This window comes from Suncus etruscus, chromosome 11, assembly GCF_024139225.1.
Source record: "Suncus etruscus isolate mSunEtr1 chromosome 11, mSunEtr1.pri.cur, whole genome shotgun sequence".
NCBI lineage: Eukaryota > Metazoa > Chordata > Mammalia > Eulipotyphla > Soricidae > Suncus > Suncus etruscus.
This window is the reverse complement of record NC_064858.1, coordinates 99,509,430-99,531,959: the sequence shown is the minus strand read 5'-3', so window position 1 is coordinate 99,531,959 and position 22,530 is coordinate 99,509,430. Positions and strand designations below refer to the sequence as shown.

At 40.1% G+C, this 22,530-nt stretch overlaps 1 protein-coding gene across 1 annotated transcript in view; it reads right to left on the bottom strand.

Moving 5' to 3' along the window:
- Positions 1–22,530, bottom strand: part of MYRFL (myelin regulatory factor like) — a 161,232-nt gene that overhangs the window by 66,328 nt on the left and 72,374 nt on the right. The window contains exons 7-12 of the mRNA XM_049783028.1: positions 22,267–22,323; positions 17,541–17,691; positions 13,250–13,445; positions 9,554–9,630; positions 7,680–7,790; positions 5,004–5,094 (exon numbers count right to left, since the gene is read on the bottom strand). Coding sequence (XP_049638985.1) covers positions 5,004–5,094; positions 7,680–7,790; positions 9,554–9,630; positions 13,250–13,445; positions 17,541–17,691; positions 22,267–22,323 — 683 coding nt within the window. The remainder of the gene's footprint in view (positions 1–5,003; positions 5,095–7,679; positions 7,791–9,553; positions 9,631–13,249; positions 13,446–17,540; positions 17,692–22,266; positions 22,324–22,530) is intronic.

The window sequence follows — 22,530 nt, the reverse complement described above, 5'->3', positions numbered from 1 at the left end:
ATGGTCCCCTGAGTCTGCCAGGGGCAATTTCTGAGTGAAGAACCAGGAGTGACCCCTAAGCCATGCCAGGTGTGGCCCAAAAACAAGCAACAACAACAAAAAAAAGGTATGATTAAATGGGCCTAGAAGTGTTCTCTACCAAGGTGTGGTCTCTAAGCTGTGGTCCACAGGCCAGCCAGGTCTGCCTCTTCTTAACATCAGAAGCTTATTAGGAATACATATTCCTGATCAGCTGCAGTCTACTGAATTAAAAGCTTCAGGAGTGTGAATGAAATACCTTTTTAAAAAACAATAATAATAAGGGATAAGCTCCCCAAGAATCTTGATAATGGGCATGAGTCACATCTCTGTGCCATGTACTACCTGATCACAAGTTACACCTTCCATCCTCTGTTTGTTTTTTGTTTTTGTTTTTGTTTTTTTGGTTTCTGGGCCACACCCAGTGACCGCTCAGGGGTTACTCCTGGCTACGCACTCTGAAATCGATCTTGACTTGGGGGACCATATGGGACACCGAGGGATAGAACCGAAGTTCATCCTGGGCTATCGTGGCCAAGGCAGATGCCTTACCACTTGTGCCACCGTTCTGGCCCCTCCATCCTCTGTTGAATACCACCAGCAGAGTAAAATGGATACAACTTTTTACATTTGAATAAATAAAATGTGAGAATAAATAAAAGTTCGCCCAACACCTAGAAAAGGGATATGTACATAGGTGTGTGTGTGTGTATGTATATGAGAGAGAGACAGAGAGAGAGGACAGAGACAAAGAGACAATGAGGTGTGTGTGTGTGTGTGTGTGTGTGTGTGTGTGTGTGTGTGTGTGCGCGCGTACATGTGCATGTTGGAGGAGAGAAGAGAAAATCGTAGACAAAAATAGTCTACTTAATGCAAACAAAGGGACATGAAATGAGACTTGGAATGGTTCCACTCAGTGCCCATCCCTTGTTATTCTAGCAACTACATTCTTATTCTCTTTTTCTCTTTCCTGCCCCTAGGGGCCGACTTCCCACCTCACTGCGGTGTGAAAACGGAGCAGTCAAAGGGGATTTCTTAGGGATCTTCTTTGAGAAAGGAAATGGAAATATAATCTATTAGGTTTGAAAACTAAGGAACCTTGGTGCGTCTTTGAAAAGCAGACAAACAGCAATCATCTCTCCTGCTTGCAACGCAGTGCTCCAAACCCTACTTAATTATATGTTGGAGAAGGAAAATTGAGCTGAAGAAAAGGCCTCGTCATTACCAAGGAGAATCTGAAGGAACTCTGCTGGGGAATGCTTTCAAAAACAAAGACCTAGGAAATAAATCTGCTCCCCTGAATAAACCTTAATTTTCCTCAAATTGACCAATTTCCACTACGAAACCATCATAAATTTCTAAAACTGTTTTGATTGACAACACAGATGAATAGTTACTGGAACCTGCCAGCGACTATTCTTTGTAAGGAGAATTCTTACCACTGTGGTCTCCTGAGTACCTTCCACCCTCAGCACTGCAACTGGGTTCAGCCCTCATATAGATACCTTGATGGTAAATCACTGCTACCAAGAAAAAATGATCCCTGGGCCTCAAAATCAATCTCAGAATTTTCTAAATGTAATGTATGGTTTCTCATGCAAAGTGGCCAGAGCTGTGAATGTCTTTGATTCTTCCCTCCTTAGTCAGGCCACAGATTATATAGGCGTATCTGGATTTCTTGTGATTGCAGGCTCGCCTGCTCTCTTGCAAACCTTTGATGCACACAGCAATAGAGCATCTTCTAGAATCTCATGTGTTCTGTGGATAGTGCTAAAATTCAGATTCCTTTTTTTTTAATGATACTCAATGTCTCATTTTATTGTACTTTATATCTTTATCAACATCAGCTCTGAAATATTTTTTATAATTTTAAGTGATAAAGGGCAATACAGCCAAATCTTTCAACTACTTGCAACTTCTAAAGTCTACATCAAAGTCTGCTTATAAAATAGTCATTCTCAAACTTGACTTCGTATTAAACCAATAGTAAAGGTTTTGGATGTTCAAAATCTATTCAATCCTTATCAATATGATGTACAAGTCAGACAATACTTCATATAATTTTCCCAAGGTAAAAAGTTTATTCCAACATATGCTCAGTGTCTCTAAAGCATTAAACATACGTTAATACAATGGTAGCACAATACTTGAGAATTCCACACCTTGCATATAAAATATAGAATTTAATAAAAATTGTTGTAATAGTAATTGTTATAACAGGTGTATTAAAACAAAACAATGTACTTATATCCTTTTTTTCCAGTCAAGTTAAATATTTAGAGAAGAAAAAAAATGTTCGTCATTGGGACTGTTTGGGTTTTTTGGCTTTTTGTTTCTAAGATCAATTTGATAGAGTCTCCGTTGTAATTAACTCCTATTCTAAGAGGAATGAACATTTCAGTCATTGATAATGCCATTTCTTGACAGAGGAAGTAGTTTGGGCTACACTTGGTGGTACACAGAAGCTATCTCTGTCTCTGTGCTCAGGAGTAAACCTTGGTGGTGCTCAAGGGACCATACACCGTGCCGAGGGTATCAAACCAGGTCCTGTAGGACGAAAAGCAAGCACCTTAACCCCTGTACTATATCTCTGGCCCAATACTATTTCTTAAATTTATTTTTTCTCTTAGTCGGTTTAAACAACAACAAATGGGTCAAAAGTCGGTGTTCTTCTTTATTTCTGTATTAAGGATTGAGAACCAAAATAATATCAAAAAAATATTTTCAGCAGGAGGTTGGGAGTAGCATTTGTGTGATCATCATGATCACTTCTCTTGCTGTAGTGAATCTCTGTGTAATTTATAAGACAGAGCATTCCCTTTAAATGTCACGGTCAGAAGAAGAAAGTTGTGGAATCTGGAATATGTTTTTTAAATGATTTTTAAATACAATGTTTTGAACATGTTTTTTTAACCATCTCTTAAAGACAACTTTCTTGGCTGTTTTTAAAATATAACTTTCTTGAATAGCATGACACGCAGTGTATAGGTATTAATGCGCAACGTAAATTGCAGAAACCATGAATTTGCAACGGCATAATTATGAGACAAATGATCGGTGTGCTGTGGCTAAGAGGAGGTGCCATTTATTAAATGTTTTGGTAACAGCATTTTTGGCCGTGGGGTTCTCTTTCCTGGGGCTGTGTGAACTTACACAGAGACAGTGAGTATCTTTGCAGCAAATGGCAGCAGGAAATGGAGAACCCTTGGCCCCAGATAAATTATTCAAAGTTTGAGGGTGACTCACAGCACAGAACTCAAGGAGTTCCATGCTCAGAACAGCACTTTTATGCTATCTAATCTAGTCTAACTCGAAAAAGAGAGGCCTTGCTAACTTTACTCCTCCCTCTGAGAAACCAGACACAGCAACGTGGGTTTCCAGACTTGGCTATAGACCAGACTGTTAGTACAGTGAAGTCATCCCAGACTCTACTAGCGGATATATTAGAGGTCACCCTGAACTCTGCTGAGGAATGGAAGGGAGTCTCAGTCCTTAGCTCATGACCAGAAAAGGGAACCACCACCTTGATTCCAGAGAATCTTTGTAGTTACAGGTTAGATCTAGAGGAACAGAAATGCATGTGACAGATGGAGCCCAACCCTCAGCCTTGGTCATCTGAACACAGTGGGACATTTCTGTCATTATCTAACTTGCTTAAAAACTGAGAGATACAGTAGAAGGATTTCTACAAATAGGTAGGACTTGTTATTGGGGGGATTTGGGGGGTCAAGGAGAAGCAAGTATCTCTTGGCTTCTTGCTCAGGGATCACTCCTGGCAAGGCTTAGGGGACCATATGTGATGCAGAGAATCAGCCCCACTCCCTCTGCCATCAGCTCTGTGAAAGACAAGGGCCTTACCCACTCTCCAGCCTCAGACTTGTTCTTTCAAATTGACTAAAAGAGTCACACAAAAGATTCTTTATTTTAAATTCAGTCAATTAAGACCAGTAAAGAAATATTTCCCCAGATGAGCAGAATTGTGTCTCCCCAGTCACCCTCCCACCCCAGTTAAGAGTCCCTGTGGGGCATGCCGCAGTAAATAATTTTTCCTATTGGAACCTGTTTATCCTCCTTGTGTCACTTTTAGGAGGCATGACAGCACAGCTGGACTCCTGGGCTGCTAGACCTGTGCTAAGTAATTACCCCACACCGCTGGCTTTTTCCATCCTGACCCTGTGGCCTCCCACAGCTGCATCTGAGAGCAGGTTTATGTTCCGTGGCTGCCAAGACTTCAGCCCACAGCTGGGACTGATCATTCATTCATCAAAATTGTGAACTCCAGGGCCCGGAGAGATAGCACAGCGGTGTTTGCCTTGCAAGCAGCCGATCCAGGACCAAAGGTGGTTGGTTCGAATCCCGGTGTCCCATATGGTCCCCCGTGCCTGCCAGGAGCTATTTCTGAGCAGACAGCCAGGAGTAACCCCTGAGCACCGCCGGGTGTGGCCCAAAAACCAAAAACAACCAAAAAAAAAAAAAAAAAGAGCAAAAAATTTGTGAACTCCTAACTATGTGTTGGGCAAAATCCCAGATGCTCCCGAGGTTACCAACCACTTTGGGGCATGAGATCCCTTTCTATTATTTACCCTGCCTCAAGGGCTTTCAGATCAGACAGAAACGGATTATGATTTGGGATCCATCATTGACAAGCTGTGTGATCAGAGTGATGTTCTCACTCTCTTGAATCTCTGGTTATTAATATATATTATTATAATATTATGGCAGGTGTGGTCCCCCCCACTCAGAATTTTTTTTTTCTTCAGGGGAGAGCACCAACACAATCTCCTACTACCACAAATTATGCAGTTGAGTTCCCCACATTTGGGGAAATCGCAGGGATCAGAAATTTTTAAACAATTTTATCTGGTCTTGCCATTCACAACATCAGTTACTGAGAAGCAATATAGTTCAAACAAGTCTTGAAAAATGTACATTCTCTTTAGGAAGGAAAGCATGTGCCTTCCCAGGGGTCAAAACATGGAGCTTACCCTCACAATGATCCTTTCCGAGATGTGGGCTGATAACAAATAGAACTGGTCTTGGTTAGCAGCATACAGTCCAACCACCAACATAAAATATCTGAATGAGAAAGAGCAGACCAGTGTGAACATAACTGAACAGAAACATGTTCATTCATGGTGCATTTACTAAGATAGCTTTGCATGTGTCAAGATGTTTTCTTCTGTGCTGTTTCTCCTCCTCTGGAATAAGAGCCGATTCTTGACTGACTATTCTTCTGGATCCTCGTTATGCCCAGTTTGAGGTGTTTGCAAGCTGCATTCCTGAGCTCTCATCATAACTCTGCTCATTAACACTTGTACAACAGGAAGTCACCATATATGATCCTTTGTCCAGAGCCAGCCAAGTCTATATCCTACCCCTTATTGAGTGAGACCCATCAGGACTCAACAAACCACACTGGCATCTACTTGCATTTGCTCTTGGCCATGTATGTACCTTATGTCTTCCACATAAAAGTGTATGAAAGCCTTCAAATATTTTCATCATCTTAATTGAAGTACTGGGATTTACAATACTGTTCATTATACTTTTCATGTATCCTTCATTCCTAGATCAAGCCATTACCAAATGCCCACTTACCCTCCACCAGTGTCAGAAAGGCCCCTCCCAGATACCTTCCCTTTCCCGTGTAACTTCAGTTCTATAAACAAAATCTTCAGTTCCAATGACTTTTAAGGGCCTTGATTTAAAGCAGTCTTAGTCACTGTTATCTCAATTGCTTCTTTAAACTTAACACTGATGAGACTTTTTAAAGATCCAACCATGATTTAAAATTAAATAAAAACTATAGCTATTAGAAGAGGGCTTCACTGGCTTCTGGAATATGCTACAGATTTCTAATCCCTAGAGAACAAGACTTCTCCCTTCACCTAAAGTAACTGTGTAATAATTGTTCTTATCATCATTAATATTAATAGACAAAGTGTCATCTGCTCATTTACATGATTTTGTTTATAACCAAAACAACCAATTGGAGGAGAATAGTGTTTTTCAAAATGGTGAAGTTCTGTCCCCACCTCCCTCTCTTGTCCAGATGGCAAGAGGAACATTAGAATGGCCCAGGAGTCCTGGATACAATTGTGAGATTCATTCTGTTTGCTACTTAAATAAGGCAGATTTCCAGCAAGTAATAAGTGATTTGATGGGAGGGGGCTCAGTCATACTGATTGTGCTTAGGGCTTATTCCTGAGTCTTTGTTCAAGGATCACTCCAGGTAGTGCTCAGGGGATAATATGTGGTACCAAGAATCTAATCAGGGTCAGCTTCATGCAAGGCAAGTGCCTCAACCCTGTACTATTTGTCTGATCTCTGAGTGACATTTTCCTTAAAAGGAGGTAGTAGATCAAGTTAAGTTTGAGAACCTCCGTCTGGAGTAGTAGAGATATGACAATTGTTTCCATTAACAGACTAGGAAAATTAGTCTCAGAGAGGTTAATTTATAGGCACAAGGTCACCAAGCTAGCAAATCAAGTATTTTATCCAACTTTTAAAACCAATTTCAGCTAAATTAAGTTAAAATAAACTCCCAGGGCCCAGCTCAATGGATGTAACCACATGTTTTGCATGCTGGAGGCCCAGGTTCACTCCCTGGCATCAAATGTCCCCTGATAACATAGTTGGGAATATCCCCTTAAGACCACTAGATGTGGGTAATAAAACCAAAACATTGGTTAAAAAAAAATAACTTTAGATTTTAAGACCTATAGTAGTTACCAGAAGGGAATGGGGGAACAGGTTGTATAACATAGACAAAAAGTTTCAACTGAGCACTTGATGATAAATTTGAATTTCTGTTTTGCTTTGTTTTGGGATCATATCCAATGATTCTCAGAGATTACTTTTGGCTCTGTGCTCATGGTTTACTCCTATCAGTGCTCAAAGAACCATATGTGGTGCTGGGATTGAACTGGGGTTGGATGAGTACAAGGCAACCAAATTTGCCTGGCACCAAATTGGTTTTTTAACGGTGAACTTCATGGTATAAATATTGAACCATAAAACATATCTATGATATACTTTACATAACGTAGACTTAAATGTTACTTTCAAAGTGATCCTCAAACTTGATCCTCCTGCAGACTCACATGGTACATTTGCTATGGTGCAAATTTCTGGACCTGGCCTACAGAACCTTGGTTCAGGACATCTTCAGTTGGCCTTAGAACTTGCATTTCTACTATATATCCAGGCAGTATAATCTCTACAGCCCTGAGTATGCACAATGAGAACCACAAGTCTTAACCAGTGATGGAAATTCATTTTTCTTTGCAGTCATAGAGGGTAGCAGAGTTCCCTGGAACTCAGGGCATTGTACTGGGAGCAGCGTACACATTTGAGAAGTACAATTACTCTGCCAATATTGGAGGGAAATGGAAGAACAAAGGAAATATAAACATACAGGCTCTGTAGGGAATTTGGAGGGAGATCTAGGCTACATATCTGAGCTGTGCAGGAAAGAAAGCAGGTATTCTAGGAGTAAGGATTGGTAGAGGATAAGTGGTCATGGTAAATAAGAAAAGTTCATATACTTAATAGGAATAGGCAGGAAAGTGGCTGGATAAGGCTGGCTTTACTGATGGGCAGGGCCAAGAAAGAGTATGAGAGTACTCAGCCCCCTGGAGTGTCCACAAAGATACCAGTACCTCTGATCAGGATTTGGTTTTCCCTTTTTCCTCATGTTATTCGCTGTGGTTTCACTGAAGTGCAATCGGCCCAGGGTTACTTTAGTTACCTGGTCAGCTAGCAGGTCGATTCTAAAACAAATAACAAAGATAGCAAAAGACTGTCAGAGGACACACAGTGTCAGACCATATCTAACCCATTCCTAGTAGGTTTGGTTCCCAGCCTTTCTGCCACGGAAGTTTATTCGAGTCACTGACTTCAGTGCACTCTCTTAGCATAGTCAGGAATGGCTGCCAATGAAGGACCTGAATTAGTCATGTAGTAAGAAGTGCACATTCAGCCCAAGTTGCTCAAATCTGCAATTTTTGGACTCCTGAGAACCACATGCTTTCTAAAGCATGGGTGTGTTCTTTAACTTCCACCATGGGGAGAGAAGTCAGATCTCATTTGTGCCTTGGCCACTGTGGCTATTTCTTTCCTATTGCAAGTCATTTATTTACCTACGCTTGCCACAAACTCCTCAACTTCAACATGTCTCTGCCCTCCTGGTTCAGCCATGGAGAAAGCCTTCTCCCAAGGAAGACAACTGAAGCCTTCCAGGGATAACTGATAGATCAGGCCAGTTCAGCACTGTTTCTTCACATGTCAACTTGAGCACTTCCCTGAGGAGATCTGGCTATGGGACCATTTTCTTTCCAGTCCCAGTGGTAATTACTCAGGATCAAAGATGCCTCAAACACCTCCCAATCATGTCTATCTCAACGCAGGGGTCCTCAAACTTTTTAAACAGGGGGCCAGTTCACTGTCCTTCAGACTGTTGGAGGGCCAGATTATAGTAAAAACAAAAATTATGAACAAATTTCTATGCACACTGCATATATCTTATTTAGAAGTGAAGAAACAAAATGGGAATAAATACAATATGTGGCCCACGGGCCGTAGTTTGAAGACCATTGAGTCACTCCCAATTTAAGTGATTCCTCAGGGTAGATGCTAATTGGAGTGGCCATATTTTTCATGAATATTCTCTCTTGAAAATTCTTGAATATTTCTATCTTGAAGCTTATTAGCCATGCTTAAGGCATGGCTTAAGAAATAAGGAAAAATAAATCATAAGCACAGCTTGATCTAGAACCCTGAAATTAATTCACTCTGCATTGCACTCATTTAAATGAAAAGATATAACCAGAATCTTGGGGCCAGAGCAATAGTACAGCAGTAGGGTGTTTGCCTTGCACTGGCCAACAGAGGATGGACCCTGGTTTGATTCCCGGCATCCCGAGCCTGCCAGGAGCAACTTCTGAGTGAAGAGCCAGGAGTAACCCCTGAGAGCATCCAGGTGTGACCCACAAACCAAAAAATAAAAAGATATAATCAGAGGGGCCGGGAAGGTGGCGCTAGAGGTAAGGTGTCTGCCTTGCAAGTGCTAGCCAAGGAACGGACCGCGGTTCGATCCCCCGGCGTCCCATATGGTCCCCCCAAGCCAGGGGCGATTTCTGAGCACATAGCCAGGAGTAACCCCTGAGCGTCAAATGGGTGTGGCCCAAAAAAACCAAAAAAAAAAAAAAAAAAAAAAAGATATAATCAGAATCTATCTCAAAGAACCTGCAAGTTCGTCAATGAATGATTATCCTGTGAATGCTAGTTTTTTATTACTTTTTTTATCTTTAGTTAAGCACCCGAATGCTAGTTTTTTAAATGGAGCTTTTTAATAAGGTATTCTTGTAATAATTTTAATGTATTTTATCAACTTTATTTTTGTTGATAATCACATGTTTTATAATATTAACATACCATTGCTAATTAATTTCTACAGTGACTTTCATTTTATAAATTGGGCAAGAGACATTTCCAAAACATCTAGTAAAATACATAATTAAAAAGAAATTCTTACTTAACAGGATTGAAAATCTTTTTGCTTCGATCTGCTTGGGACTGTTCAATAGTAATTATTTGATTGGTGGCTTCTACCTGTGTGGAATAACAAAAAGAAAATGAATTACCGAGCTAATTATTTAAAGGATTAATTAAAATGTTTATTAGTAAATAATTCCCAAGTACTTTGCAAGTTTTCTAAGGCATCTTTCTAAGCATTGGTCAAGTGAACTAAAAAGACATGTAAGAAAGACAACTGCCACTAATTTAATACTGGGAACAATTGGCGAAATGAGAATCTCCAGTAAAATTTTACAGAGAAAACATAAGACAAAAGAGAGATTCAGATAAGCAGAAACTATTAGTGTGGACTACATAATCGAAACATAACAGTAAGAATCCTTGGGGCCAGAGCAGTAGTACAAGCAGTAAGGCATCTGCCTTGCCAGTGCTAGCCTAGGACAGACCGTGGTTCGATCCCCCAGTGACCCATATGGTCCCCCAAGCCAGGAACGATTTCTGAGCACATAGCCAGGAGTAACCCCTGGGCCACCAGTGAGCCCCACCCCCCACCCCAGAAAAGAGTAAGAATCCTCAAAAGCTAACTGTATTCATTCATTCATTCATTCATTCTTCCTATGCACCATGTACTTCACTAGGCACTAGAAGTAAGAAATAAATAAAATTAACAAGAATACCTACCCGTGCAGGGATTGTATTCTAACATAGAAAAACAATAATATATGATAAAAAATGAATAAAGTATCAGAAATTATATTTATTTAGTACTTAGTGCAAACTCTTTATTCCTAATGAATAATGCCCAGTAATATCTCATAAGGATTGCAGTATTCATAAAGTAACAATCTTTCTGGAAAGCAACTAGATAACTTACATCTAGAGATATTTTTATTTTATTTTATTGAAACCATTATGATATTTATAAAGTCCTTCACAGTTGAATTTTAGATATATAGTGAATCAAACATCCAAAAATTTTTAAATGTTCAATTTTTTGGTGGATGGGGAGTGGACCATACCCAACAGTGGCCAGGGCTTACTTCTGACTGCACTCAAGGGGTCACTCACAAAGAGATCAAAAATGGGTGAAAAGAACCAAACCCAGGTCAGCTGCATGTAAGTTCCTTAACCACTGTACTATCTCTTTAGTCTGAAAACATTCATATATATAATGTGAAAATTCCTCCTCTGGAATTTATCCTTCTACAGAGACAAAAATACAGGGCTACTCCTAGAGTTTATTACCAAAATTTACAACAAAGCAAGAGTTAATATGTCATACCCCTATAATAAAAAATTATCATCTTTGTAGCTACATTTTTATATCTTTTGATAATATGTTATTGTCAGAATACAGTATTAGCAACATGAGATTAATTTTAATAACAGATAAAATAAGGAAAACGTCCTGTCTCAGTGTCCTCTTAGCCTCAGCTCCTGCAAAGTCATCCACAAATGTTAGAGACCAATCAACCATTCAGCAATGTTGCATTCATTTCCATACAAAGTCCACCTGCAATGAATAGCCTTGCTAAAATCTCAGGTGTCCTTGCCATCCTGGCCAAACCCCATTGAACCAAATATTCTTTCATCTAGTCTTAGTAGTCAAAGGAAATCCCTGGTCAGTGCTTCTCCTCTAGACACAGCACTTGAGTACAGGCTGTTGCAATAGCACAGTCTATTGCACAAGCCACAAGGACTCGAGGTCCATCAGGACTTTATAGTTCATCAACAATCAAGGAGCTATACAGTTGAAATTTCAATTTCTGTTTTTAGAAATTCATATGCTGCAGAACAGAGCAGTAGCAACACACCAAGACTTGAAAATCAGACAAGCAAACCAAAATGTGCTTCTGTTAATAAGAAAGTATTTGAGGGACCATTGCAATAATACAGAGGGTAAGGCATTTGTCTTGCATGCAGCTGACCCAGGTTCAATCTCAGCATCCCATATGGTCCCCTAAACCTACCAGGAGTGACTCCTGAGCACAAAGCCAGGCATAACTCTTGAGCACTTCCAGGTGCACTAAAAAACAACAACAAAGTAGTATATAGCACAGAAAAGAAAGTAGTTGATGTCACAGAGCGGACAAGCCTCTAGCAGTGAGTTGGGTGGTGCCATCAATCCCCCAACAGATGATGAAAAAGTGGAGCTTCACAATAGCCTAGGAAGCTGAATTACACTCCAGTGTCAACCGAATTCTTCTCAGCCTTGACCACTGCAGCCCAGCCAGTGAGCCCACCTCTTCAGTCATCTAGTGTACTAAAAAGTGGACCAGCTCAGACAACCATACACTTGCTGTCCACTGCTCCAATCACCATAAGTGTCACCTATCTCCCAGCAACTCAGGTGCCAATAAGATTCCCTGTTCCAGGAGCTCCTAAAAACTACTAAGTGATTTATAGGACTCTCTGGATGCCATTAGCTCAGGCTCCTCTGCAAGGAGGAGCTGTTATGCAGGCTCCTGCTGTTTGGCAAGTCAATCCTCCAAATAATGTCACAGTTTGAGAGTGCCTCAAGCAACTCTAGATGTTGTAAACAATGGTTTAACCTTGGGATCAGCAGGACTTCAGTTCACTCATCACATGCATCACAGCTCATGCATGGACTGAACAGCCACAAACTGTGTACCCAGCACCCTTATTATCAGCAAGCCCACAGCCACAGCATCTGTCCCCAGATGCTACCAGCACATCTCTGCTTTAGCAGTCACGCTTGACAGATATGAGAGTTCAAAATACATCACAGTACTGTCCTGGAGGTGGCTCAGAGCTATGCCACTGTGGATAGTTAGCATCTCTCTATGCTTACCATGAGAAATCTTGTGCCACTGTGCCCTTGAAATGGAAAAAGATCGGGGAGGTAAAGTCTTCCCCCACTCCCTGGCCTAACGCATGCACTCTCACCCAGTTTGTATCTGGCAGTTTGTATTTGTCAGAGTGAGACCAGGATATTTATGGATGTTTTGAACTTTTGTATGATCCTCAGTCAACAGATGTGATCATTTTTTCCCGGGGGGCAGTAAAACCCTGGAGCCTTCCTTCCTTTTTCAGAAGTTCCATTTTGGAGTCTTGTTTTCATCTTGTGCATGATAGCCATTGTAAATATACATTGTGCAAGATTTCTTGAACAGATGTATGTATACACTACATTTGTTTACAACCAGAAGTAAAATAAACTCTGCTCATAAAGCAAACAAAGAAAATAAAATAAAGGAAAAGGAAAACTTCAGCTACACAGTAGATTACAAATATCAATACATTTCATTTCTTTATACTTTTCTCTTGTGTTACAAAATTGTCATCGGGCATCCATATTACTTACATAATCAGAAAATAAAAAAGCTTTGTTGTGGATTGGTTGTTATTCATTTTGGTTTGGTTTTATTTGGTTTAGCTAAAGAATTCTTTGGAGCAAGTTCAGCAAGTAAACCTATTTGAGAAGACTTTGTACCTCGACCCATCTTGGAAACTGGATTTAGGTTTCATCGAGTTGCTCCAGCTATTGACTCTTAAACAGAAATGAACTGCAAAACCAAACCCTACCCAAGCTGAAGACTTGTAAACCCAACATATTATTGCTATTTTGAATATTATTGTTATTTTGAATTGCTCCTTTTGGGAACTTGTTCGTTATACAGTGATATATAACTGGATCTTAATCAATTTTGGTTGCATGAAATAAAAGACTTACCTTAACCCCAAAAGCTTTCAAGTAAAACATTTCTATTGGCTTGAGACCCATTTGGGTTTCAACATATTTTGGACTTCCCCAAACTTGAATCTGGATGGTTAATTGAAAATGGTTCTTTTTTTGGCAAACAAAAGCTTCATCTGCTGGTGAAAAATTAAATCCTTTATCTGTGACAACTTGGTAGCCTAGATCAGGTCTATAAAAAGAGGAATTAAGAAAATGGTTTTACAAATATTTTTCACGCATTTATTAATTGTATCAACATATTAAGCAAATACATCATGAAAAGTGTCTCTTGCTATATTTATTCCATTAGATTTCCTGCAATAGATTTTTATTGAGGTAAATCAAAATGATATTTTTAAACAGCCAACTCACAAAGTTATTCTCTCACAAGGAAAAAGTACTGTTCTTGCCAAGTGGAAGCATAGTTTTCTCAGCCTTCACATTTCCTTAACATTTTCTAGACTTCTAATTTGACTTCACAGTACAATAGAAAGACATAAGCTAGAAGCTGAGACGTCACCATGTTACTCAGACCTGAAAATTTTTCTGGGCTAAAATTCATCTTTTCTGCTTTAAAAATATTCTTTTAAAATAACTTTATTTGGGGCTGGAGAGATAGCATGGAGGTAAGGCGTTTGCCTCGCATGCAGAAGGATGGTGGTTCAAATCCCAGCATCCCATATGGTCCCCCGAGCCTGCCAGGAGCGATTTCTGAGCATAGAGCCAGGAGTAACCCCTGAGCGTTGCTGGGTGTGACCCAAAAATAAATAATAATAATAATAATAAATAAATAAATAAAATAACTTTATTTATTTATTGGTTTGGGTTTCACCTGGCAGTGCTCAGGGGCCAATTCTGGCTTGAACTCTGAACACTGAATACTCAGAAATCATCCCTGGCAGGCTTGGGGCCCATATAGGTTGCCAGGAATCAAACTGGATCCCTCTTGGGTCAGCCTCATGCAAGGCAAATGCCCTACCGCTGTGCTATTTCTCCAGCCCCTAAAAATATTTTCAGAAGCAGATAGGCAGAGATTGGAGAGTAGGAGGGAAATGGAAGACATTGGTGGTGGGAAAGTTCACTGGTGAAAGGCAGTGTGCTTTCTATGACTGATACCCAACTATGAACATTTCTTCAACCACAGTGCTTAAATAAAGAAATTATCATTAAACAGAATATTCTCTCTTTCATTAGTAACACCACAGTCATAGGTAGCATAGGTCGCCTCACCCATGGTAGTCACAGAAAAAAAAAAGTCACTGGTCAGAATAACCAGCAATAACTTAATCTCATTCTCTCTCTCTCTCTCTCTCTCTCTCTCTCTCTCTCTCTCTCTCTCTCTCTCTTTCTCTCTCTTTCTCTTTCTCTCTCTCTCTCTCTCTCTCACACACACACACACACACACACACACATGGCAAAGATGCAAGTGTTTTTTTGTTTTTTATTTTTCCTTCTTTCCTTCCCTAGTTGTTGTTGCTTCTATGTACTAGAAATCTCACCCTTGGTTGTAGCATCAAGGATCTCAGAGAGCAGAGCTTTTGGGATCATGTGGGGGCACTAGAATGATGCCAAGAATCTAACTTGCATCTCAGAAGTCTCACACCTCACCCCTTCTCGACAGGTGCCCCAGAGCAAAGACTTCCACAAGAGTTCTAAACTAGATCAACCAAAGCCAGTCAGATGAGAGGTTGAAACCCTGTTTTCATCAGAATACTATTTTTTTGTTATCCTCCTAATTTGGCTTTTGCTGCAGAAAGAAATGGGATAGTATAGGATGCCTATACACTCAGATCTCTATTAAACATGGCCTATCAAGGCATTTTCAATAGCATTGTTTTTTTATATTGTCTCTCTAGGAAATTAAAATTAGACATAAAACAATAACAAAGAGGAAAGAAGATATAAAAGTTGAAGACTCCTTTGGCAAGTTTTCTCCATACATGTTATGGATAAGGAATGTGATTTTTCATGAAGGAGGTTTCTCAAAGAGAGCTTGTCTTCAGAAAGAAGCTTCCTATGGGATCCAGGAGCAGAACAGGGCAGCCTTCTCCACTGTGTCAGCTCAGGTCTCAGCAGGGATCGTCACATCCTGGGCTCTCAATTTGGATGACTGCCATGATAATGAGCAGCTTGGAGTTTCTAAATGTTCCCCTAATTCCAGAGACTGAAAATATTAATGAGTCTCTTGGGGAAAATAGGCTCATGTTCTTTGTGAGGTAAGCACTTTCCCACAGGCCCAAGTCACCGGGTCATTGATTACCCTCAGATAGCTGATGGGTTAGAAAGCGCCAGTCAGAGTGCCCACCAGCAGCAAGAGAAAAAGGCATTGAGCAAAAGATTTAATACGGCCCATATGTCTTATGCCCCTGGGAACTTTATATTGACTCTGGTTTCTACCACTAATATGCTAATTTGTTCATTTAAAGACTGGATGGATAGATAGTATAGATGTTTACTATGGAGGGTAATAAGAACTGTCTTGGTTGAAAAAAAGAATATTTTTTTGGTGATCTGCCATAGCTATCAAAAGTTCTGAAGGGAGAGAGTTAGATATGAGCCTCAGCTTGAAATTTAAGGGCAAGAAATAAAGCCACCTTGTATTATACTGTTAAAGATTATTCTGAATCTTAAACCCCAGCCTCTGGTTATAGAAGTCCATTCATTCTATTTACCTACAAATAAATTCTGCTTTTGATATCAAAAGTGTATTATAAAATCCACTAAACTGACTTTTTTAAAAAAATTTAAATATAATCAATAGTAAGCAAAGATTTGTTTACTTTCTCAATTTTCTCATTTGATGACTTTTCAGTTATTTGGAAAATGTATAGACTTGAAATAAATTAGACAAAATAACCTAAAAAGAAAAGAGTGATATTCTATCTCAATGGCACGAGTGTAAAAATAAGTGGTCAAAGTCCTAAACCACATAAATATTGCTTTTCATTTTTTACTTATGAAAAATGGAATGAAAGCTATGCCTTCAGAAGAAATGTCTCTACACCTTTGAATTGATACCATCTGTATCCTCTATTATTTTCCAAATCAGTGAAGCATCACAGGCATTTAAATAAACCTTTAAAATAATCCACTCAGATATGAAAAATAACATCTACCATGAAAATGTTACCATTTACTTGATCAACTCAGATGCATTGAGACTAAGAAACATTCAAGTCTCCAAAATGCATGCAAGTTAGGGCTGTAACTATAGTACAGAAGGTTTTATATGTGGTGTTAAGAATTGATCCCAGGGGCCCGGAGAGATAGCACAGCGGTGTTTGCCTTGCAAGCAGCCGATCCAGGACCAAAGGTGGTTGGTTCGAATCCCAGTGTCCCATATGGTCCCCCGTGCCTGCCAGGAGCTATTTCTGAGCAGACAGCCAGGAGTAACCCCTGAGCACTGCCGGGTGTGACCCAAGAGCAAACAAAAAAAAATTGATCCCAGGCCTTCTGGATGCTGTGCATGAGCTGCAATTGTTTGAAACTCTCTGTCCCTGGAAACTTCACAATTTCAAAGATATTTTGTGTAGTTTGATTTCAGTTTGTTAATAAACCACTACCAACTAAGATTGCTATAGATTCCATTGATAACTAATTTAACACTGATTCACTGAACATTTGTTAGAAGGTCACTGGCTCACGTTATAATGTGACTCCCCCCAAAAACTATCCACAAAATAATACAATAACTACTGAAATAAAATATTAGTGATGTGGGAAATCTTCATTTTCTAGTTTTTAGTTTAACTTGGGCAGGTGGGAACCAGGAAAGAATTCAAATACTAGGTGACTGCCAGGTTCAATTCCTGATACCACATAATCCACCAGACATCACTGGGAGTGACTCTTAGATGCATCAGCTTTGTGGGGTGACCTGGGTATCCCCAGCATTGCAGAGTGAAAGCAAGATCACATCTTGGAGCCCTTTGCACTGACCCACCAGCTCAGATGGTCAAAAATCACCAGTGAGACCTATGGACTTCCTATGCACCACTTAGGAGCTCATCCAAAAAACCAAGCAAATATTCCCTGTCCTGCCATCATTTAGAAAGTAAATTACCATGAGTAACAATTATAAAGCAGGATTACTCAAAGCTAAAAATCCAGGATTTTTTTTTACTAAGAAACAAAATAGAAGGAGGAAGTTGAACACTTTCTTAATGACCTATTGCTGTTGACCATGGGATCACATCAAAGACCCAGCACTTGGATTGAGACCTGGATTCAACACTCCTATGCCCCTTCCATTTCCAGCAACACGAGGGTCCGTGCATCCACTTACAGTTTTTCATAATGACCATTTAATAAACTGTGCCAAGGAACACTTTGGTATGGCTGCCACTTCAGTGCAGGAGAGGTCGGGTCCGCAGGGTTCACATGGGGGGCCTCATTGTCATGCTCTTGTACTTCACAGGGATGACTTCTACATGTCACTGCAAAGAAGCAGGTGTGTTAGTTTCATTTGTTTGTTTGTTTGGTTTGTTTGGTTTTGTTGTTGTTGTTGTTTTGGTTTTTGGGTCACACATGGCAATGCTCAGAAATCGCCCCTGGCAGGCACATGGGACCATATAGGATGCCGGGATTCGAATCACCGTCCTTCTACATGAAAGGCAAATGCCTTACCTCCATGCTATCTCTCCGGCCCCTGTGTTAGATATTTTTAATAATATTTGTATTATTTAAGCACCATGGCTACAAAATTGTTCATACTTGAATTTCAGTCATAGAATGTACACCACCTTAACTTTTTTTTTTTTTACCATCACTAATGCCCCAGTTTCCCTCCCACATCCCAACCCTCCTACCCCCTCCTGTCTCTGGGGCAGGCATTTTACTTCTCTCTCTGTGTCTCTCTGTTTCCTTTTTTTGTTTATGTTTTTGGGTCACACCCAGCAGTGCTCAGGGGTTACTCCTGGCTCCATGCTCAGAAATGTCTCCTGGCATACACGAGGGACCATATGAGACGCCAGGATTTGAACCGATGACCTTCCGCATGAAAGGCGAATGCTTTACCTCCATGCTATCTCTCTGGCCCCTTGTTTCCTTTTTGACACTGTGGTTTGCTCTATTGTTAATGAGAAGGTACCATGAATGACATTTTATCCCCTTTCAGCACCCAGTTCTTATCTAGAGTGATCAGTTCTAACTATCATTGTTACAGTGAATGGACTATTCACTACCTAACTGCATTCACCACGCTATGTGGTAAGTTTCTTACCTGGCACTCCTGGCCCACATCTCTGTTGTCCCTGGATATTATCACCATACTGTCTTTTATTTATCTTATATTCCACTAATGATGAGATTATTCTATGTTTATCCTTCTCCCTCTAACTCATTTCATTCAGCATAATATCTCCATGTACATCCTGTATAAGCAAATGTCATAGTGGGAATGTTGCACTGGGGTGTTATTTTATTTTATTTTATTTTTTTATAACTAAACCCAACTACGAACAGGTTTGCTCAGTTACTACTGGCTTTACACTCAGGGATCATTCTTGCTGAATGATGCCAGGGATCAAGACTGGGTCAGCTGCATGTAAGACAAACACCCAACCTATTGTACTATCTCTCCAGCTCACAACATTCTTTTATTTATAGGTGGGGGGGGGGGAACCTAGACTACATGGAGCCAAATGACCATATTTGAGGACCTGCTTTCTTTACGTACAATTTGACTTAAAGTCTTTACAAGGCTATTGATATGCAGAGTGAGGACTTTCTGAACAGCATCTGTACTTAGGTCAGGTGGAAAATCACCCTAATCCAACAAAAGTGGAGAGGATTTCAGTGCTTTGGGACGGGATCTCAAAGATATAGACTCTTCCACAAGAGTATCTCCAGAGCCACTGGTACAGTTTTGGTATATGAGGGGCAAGACTGTCTGGGCAGGAAGCCAATGAAGCAGGAAGCTGAAGAATATAGAGTATCCTATTCTGTGGGTGTGATTTGAGTTCTGCAACCGAATCCTAAATTGTGGGGTTACAGAAGCCGCCCAAAAGTCCCTGGTTTTGTTTATTAGGTTGTTAATAGGTTGTTGACCTTTGTTTCTTTGGGTTTTAGTTGATTGCAACAAATGCATTCTGATTTGATACAAGCCCCAGTGATTGTGTGGTTCATCCTGTTTTTTGAAATGAAGTATTTATTTACTTGGTGTCCTATTTTCTTGACTGCAAAAGGAAATTAGAATACATAGCCTGTGCACTATGCAAGCTGAACAAATATCATAATAGAGTGAAAAGCACTTTCAGGAACTAAAATGAACATAAAGTAATAGAAAATATCTTACTAGTATGTAGTATTAGCTCCATAAAAATCATGAAATTTGAACATTAAATATCTCAAATAGCAGCAAGTTTGCACACACAACTTAATGCATCTGCATAGGTCTCTTATTTGAGTGTGCTTCTGAACTATAAGGTGCAACTCCAGGTAGCATTAATATAAATTCTACTACCAAAAAATGCTATAGCTTTTTATCTTTACCTTTAACTCCTTTACCCTCATTCATGGTTAAAATCAGGAGTGAAAGAGAAAGACTAATATATTAACACTAGCAGTATGTAAAGAATAATGCAGAGATATATGGCGGGTATCTTCTAGGAGTACACATTTAGCCCACCGCATGGGAAACACCAGTACCATTTCTTTTACTAATTAAGTATTTTTCTTAGTGCTTTCCTTTTAAAAATCAATCATAGGGATGTTCCAGGTGGCATTGGAGCCCATATGTCATTGAGTCATTATGTAGTATCTTGGGATATCACATATTGGGCCAAAGTGATGGTACAGCAGGTAGACATTTTTCTTGCCTACGATTGACTTGGGTTCAATTCCTGGCATCCTATATGGTCCCTTGAGCCCCCCAGTTGTAATTTCTGAGTGCAGAGCCATAAGTAACTCATGAGCACCATCTAGTGTTGCAACAAAAACATATTTTTAGGTTTAAAACTATTTTGAAGAGACTTATCAAGATTCTGAAAAAGTTTTTCAAATAAAAATATTGGAATTTGGTAACAAAAAATCTCACTCCTTCAAAAGTTACCTGGTCTTAAAAACATAAAAGAAAGGCAAGATGGAAGGGAGGGAGGGAAGGAGGGAGAAAGAAAAGGAGGGAGGAAGGAAGGAAGGAAAGGAGGAAAGGAGGGAGGGAGGAAGAAGGAAGGAAGGAGAAAGAAAGGAAGAAGAAAGGAAGGAAGGAGGAAAGAAGCGAGGGAAGGAGGAAAGGGAGAGGGGATAAAAGGGGGAGGGAGGGAGGGAGGGAGGGAGGAGGAGGGAAAGAAGGAGGGAAGGAAAGAAGGAAGGCACCCTTCCAAGATTCTCCTAATTATACTGAATACAGTGAAAATAAGAAAATTCCATCTTTCCTTCTTTCTAATATGGAAAACGGAGCCAGAGCAATAATGAGAGTGGGTAGGGTGCTTGCTTTGCACACAGCCCACCCAGATTTGATCTCTGGCACCACATGTGATCCTCCAAGCCCATCAGAATTGATCCCTGAGCACAGAGCCAGGAGTAATCCCTGTGCACAGAGGGTGTGACCTCAAAGTGTAAACAAAATTAACAGAAAAGGTAAATCAAATTCAAAAGCTTGGAGGTTGGAGTCAAACAGATCAAGCTTTGAACCAACTCTACACTTAATAGCTATGCAGTCTTAGAAAAATGCGCCAATGTCTCTGAACTTGAATTTCCTTGCTTACAAAATGGGAGAAACAATGTAATACCTCTTGGGATAATTGGAGTGATTTTCTGAATACTGTGGCAGTGCTGAGCACTGTTTAAGATTTTCTGAATACTGTGGCAGTGCTGAGCACTGTTTACCACAGTAAGAGTTTAAATCAGGGTGCCTTACGTTAGTATAGTGGCACTGTCGTTATAGTACTTGTTTCAATTCAGGTGACTCAGACGAGTCTAGAGAAGTTAGTTTGTTCTTGGCCTCCATGGTTACTATCTAGTGTGAAATAATTAATGATCCTGTGTAAATGCCAGCAAACTCGGGCCTTTTTCCCACTCATGCATGGCAGCTGGGACTAGGTAGGTGCCAGAGGAGCTGGGGAAAAGCTATTCTTTCAGGTGCCCAAAGGGAGGTTGGTAGGAATGGGTGGTGTTGTTTCAAGGGTAAAGTCCTTTCTCAGCCCTTCCCCATAGTGACAGCAAAGGAACTGGAACAACCACATCCTTCCCATTATGGCTTCCTGGGAACTGGCTGATGAAACCAATCCAGGAACCGGAAACCCAGAATCTTTATCTCACTGGGCAAAGATGGAAATCCCGAAGACCCAAAACAACTTGTTCGGTGTAACAGGTAGAAGAGAGAAATCAAAGTCTTCCTCTCTCCTTCAGATACACTGAGGATTTCTTGACAAGGAAGAGCAGAAGTTTGCAGGCAGCAGAGAACACAAATCCTTGCCTTTGAGGAGGAAAAAAAAAAAAACCATGCTTGTGTTGGAATGTCTTCCAAACTATTTTTGGTAACTTTAAAGAATCTTGAAAATGGATGGGAAAGAAGTGGTGATGATCATTTGATTATCAAAAAGGGTAATACTCTCCAAGTCCCAAATTAGGAAATAAAGCAAACACTTTTTTTCTGATTCTCCAGCCAAGGGTCAAAGGGCACAACATGGGGGCTGAAAAGTCCTTTAGTGTCTGAGCTCCAAACTCTTTAAGACTGTGAAGTCTCTTCCTTTTAGGATTCAGGGCAGGGGAGTCCAGAAACCCTCTCAGAGTTGGGGTCTAGTGTCCAGCTTCTTACACAGCAGCTCATTACAAAATATATGTTTGTGAAACCAAATATAAAGATTGTTTTAAAAGCCACTTTAATGATTTTTTCCCATAGGTACATCCTTTTTCTATATGCCTATTTTATATTCCTAAGGTCAAGCAAAAACTCTTGAGCAAAGAAGGGTGAGGAATGGCAGGATTTAAGGATCCTCCCTGGATATGTGAGGACTGGATTCTGTCTAACTGCTTGCTTCTTCTCTCAGCCACATGCTATGGTGACTCACAACCATGCTTCACTGGGAGCCCAACAAGAAGATCTTGATGCCTCAGGCCAAAGTTAACTGGATGAAAAAAAACAGCTTTAATGAGTGATTTAGGAAGTCTTCATCCATCAAAACCCTGTCTGTAGACCTGGTATACAGACCTTCCTTTTTCTTTCTTTCTTTCTTTCTTTCTTCTTTCTTTCTTTCTTTCTTTCCTTCTTTTTCTTTCATTGTTTCTTTCTTTCTTCTTCATTCTATCATTCTTTCTTCTTCTTTCTTCCTTTC